The sequence below is a fragment of the Bombus pyrosoma genome, unplaced genomic scaffold (genome assembly GCF_014825855.1).
Source record: "Bombus pyrosoma isolate SC7728 unplaced genomic scaffold, ASM1482585v1 HiC_scaffold_4712, whole genome shotgun sequence".
NCBI classification, from domain to species: Eukaryota; Metazoa; Arthropoda; class Insecta; order Hymenoptera; family Apidae; genus Bombus; species Bombus pyrosoma.
Window position 1 is genome coordinate 85,536 of NW_025219971.1, and position 2,593 is coordinate 88,128.

Here is a 2,593-nt window from a genome sequence, read left to right on the forward strand (position 1 = left end):
CCTACATATATATATATATAATAAATCTAGAAGAAATAAAAAGAAAACAATTAAAATATACAATTTTACATTATTAAAACTAGGTAACATGCTAGTAAATTTAAAGAAACTATATACGAAAATTATGTTGTAAGATATATATATACATATATATGTGTGTTTTACATTGTTAAACCAAACTAGCAATAATCTAATAAATAAAAATACAATACAAGAAATTACATTATTAAGATTAACTAACATTTTAATATTAAAAGAATTCCATACGAAGTTACATCATGGGACATATACACATATAGATATATATACACAACCTAACACATGTAAAAGAAATAAAACGCAAGATATCACATATTAAAACTAATAAACTCAAAGAAATTTTATATTGTAAAATAAATAAATAAATAAATATATATATACATATTATTATTATCAAATCAAACAACTAATAATCAAATAAACACAATAAAATATACAAAACTACTTTGCAAATATTATATTACAGAATATTCAACTGAACTGACTAAAGATTTAACCAACAAAATAATATATATATATATATAAAAGCATCGAACATAATCAACACAAATGTCACACGATATTTTGTTCTTGCCTGCACCTTCTGGGACCACTCACATATTTTGGAACCCGTCTTCCTCTTGCGCTGAAACAACACATGTAATAAATAAAAGATGAATGAAACAAGTCAAATTAAAAATAATAAAACAAAATAAAGTACGCACTGGGACAGTCTGCATAAGGAACCTTTGACGAGGACACCTCTGTATTCACCATTTAAAATCATAATCGCCACAACCTACACAAAAAAATATAATAAATCAAACCAAACACCGGAGGCAATAATCAGATGCAAATATTAACCAAATGAATAAAATAACGTCAAGACACATCTCACGAAGTCTCTCCATGTACTGGGAGCATACAGCAGAGAAGATCGCTCTGACCACAAGAACAGTGACACAGGAGAATATCCAGGACTCCGGCAGAAGTCTCCTCAGGGAAGTGAGCCTTCGCACATTCATCTGTATCGTCTTCACGAGCCATCCACACATTTTTGGGAATCCCTTCTCCTCTTGTGCTAAAACAATAAATACAAGACCAGGCAGACAAACGGACGAACGCCATAGGAAAGAGGACGAAATTAAAATAAATAAAATAATACGTACTGTACAGGTTGAACAAGTGCAGGTACTTCCATGTCCATAACCAACATAACCTACACCCGCAAAGAAAAAATATAAACCCCAACAAACTAAAATATTGAGGAAACTTAAATAAAAAAAAATAATAATAATAATAATAAAAACCAACACTAAGAATAGTTTATTTAATTTACAATATCGAACATAACCGCCAAAACTACGCATTACCACGTACAAAACACACATTAAAAAACTTACTATGAATCAAAAGAAAATGAAAACTATTATATAAAGACGATCAAATGGATGAAATACCATAAGGAACCACGAAGATACCGAACAAACTTAAAATGAATAAAATAAGTAAAGAGCAACTTATCCAATCTATAACATCGCACAAACACACAACTAACTGTATGTAAATATATATATATGTACACTAACATGAAATCTACACTTAAAATCATTAATACATATATGCACCAAACAAGCAAAATATTGCTATTAGATAAAATTAAAGTCAGGGTACGGAGGGTCCAGACACGTTTGAAGAAACTTCTCTATGCACCATGAATGCACCACGGGGGAAACTCCCCCTTCACCAGAGTGACAATGGTGCAAATGAGCCTTCAAAACTTCAACAGGCACCTCATTGGAGAAACGAACTTTCACACAGGCATCTGTATCAAGAACTTCGAAGGAAGAAGGATCTAGCCAACACTCGTCGATTTCCTCTTCCGATTGAGTCAAGTCAACAATCGGTGGATCATTGGGGCGCGGCGCCGATGAGGGTGCTGATGCGTCTTTTTGGGCTGATAATTCCTCCCGTAGCACCCTCAACCTTCATTCGCGACATTTCACGCCGCCGCGCCGACCGCGCTTTCGCGTCTCTCGCCCGCGTCTTTTGCGAGACTTCCTCTTTCCCCTATTCCTTTTATTTTTACACTGGAAAACACAAAAATGCTAACAAAACATATCAACAAAAAAAAAGAGAAAAAAAAATGATGAAGGATTAAATTTTACACACTTGTACAACTGTGCCAGGAGGCAGGGATACTGAAGCTTCCATTACAAAACGAATGAAGACTGAATAATTTCACGAAAATATCAAAAGAAAACTATCAAACACTAAATAATATCCGCGTCACCACTTTTCTACTATGAGAGGACAGCCGGCTTACGTGCGTTACTTGAGCGAAGTCCATGCAACAATGAGGCGCCGGCCTCCCCACCCTTTCCTACACGCACGTGCGCTCCCGAAGACGAGATAACAGCCTCGGCATGGAAGGTCCCGGAAACTTCCCAGACGCAACCTCAGCAGCTACAGCACACGAGAAACATACCCCTAGATATGACCGGTGAGAATCAAACCAAAATAAAGACTTTGGCATTCTCTCACGTAGCAGCGATGGGAAACTGGGAACCTAAGA

General features: G+C 35.3%; 1 protein-coding gene across 8 annotated transcripts; it reads right to left on the reverse strand.

Annotated features, from left to right (window-relative positions):
* Window positions 1-226: 226 nt before the first annotated feature.
* On the reverse strand, window positions 227-2,474 carry LOC122577461. Of its 8 annotated transcripts, none has more exons than XR_006320319.1 (6): window positions 2,191-2,353; window positions 1,422-2,108; window positions 1,188-1,237; window positions 883-1,099; window positions 744-817; window positions 227-664 (listed from the first exon to the last, which is right to left on the reverse strand). XR_006320319.1 is itself a non-coding variant. In XM_043748790.1 (6 exons), the coding sequence occupies exons 2-6, from the start codon at window positions 1,407-1,409 to the stop codon at window positions 592-594; spliced, it is 441 nt and encodes a 146-aa protein (XP_043604725.1). In that variant the 5' UTR covers window positions 1,410-2,108; window positions 2,191-2,353; the 3' UTR covers window positions 227-591. The 8 variants fall into 8 exon arrangements, 4 of the variants coding, with proteins under 4 accessions (XP_043604725.1, XP_043604724.1, XP_043604723.1 ...); XM_043748790.1 differs by having other exon boundaries at window positions 966-1,099; window positions 1,188-1,263; window positions 1,326-2,108; XM_043748789.1 differs by having other exon boundaries at window positions 966-1,099; window positions 1,188-1,258; window positions 1,321-2,108.
* Window positions 2,475-2,593: the final 119 nt, after the last annotated feature.

Bases quoted from the DNA above. Each gene is read 5' to 3' on its own strand.
- LOC122577461 (XM_043748788.1), bottom strand. From the start codon at position 1,409: ATGTGTGTTTTGTACGTGGTAATGCGTAGTTTTGGCGGTTATGTTCGA. The intron at 818-965 runs GTCAGAGCGATC...TTTTTTGTGTAG, and splicing joins CCTGTGTCACTGTTCTTGTG to GTTGTGGCGATTATGATTTT. The intron at 665-743 runs GTGCGTACTTTA...GTGTTGTTTCAG, and splicing joins TCCTTATGCAGACTGTCCCA to CGCAAGAGGAAGACGGGTTC.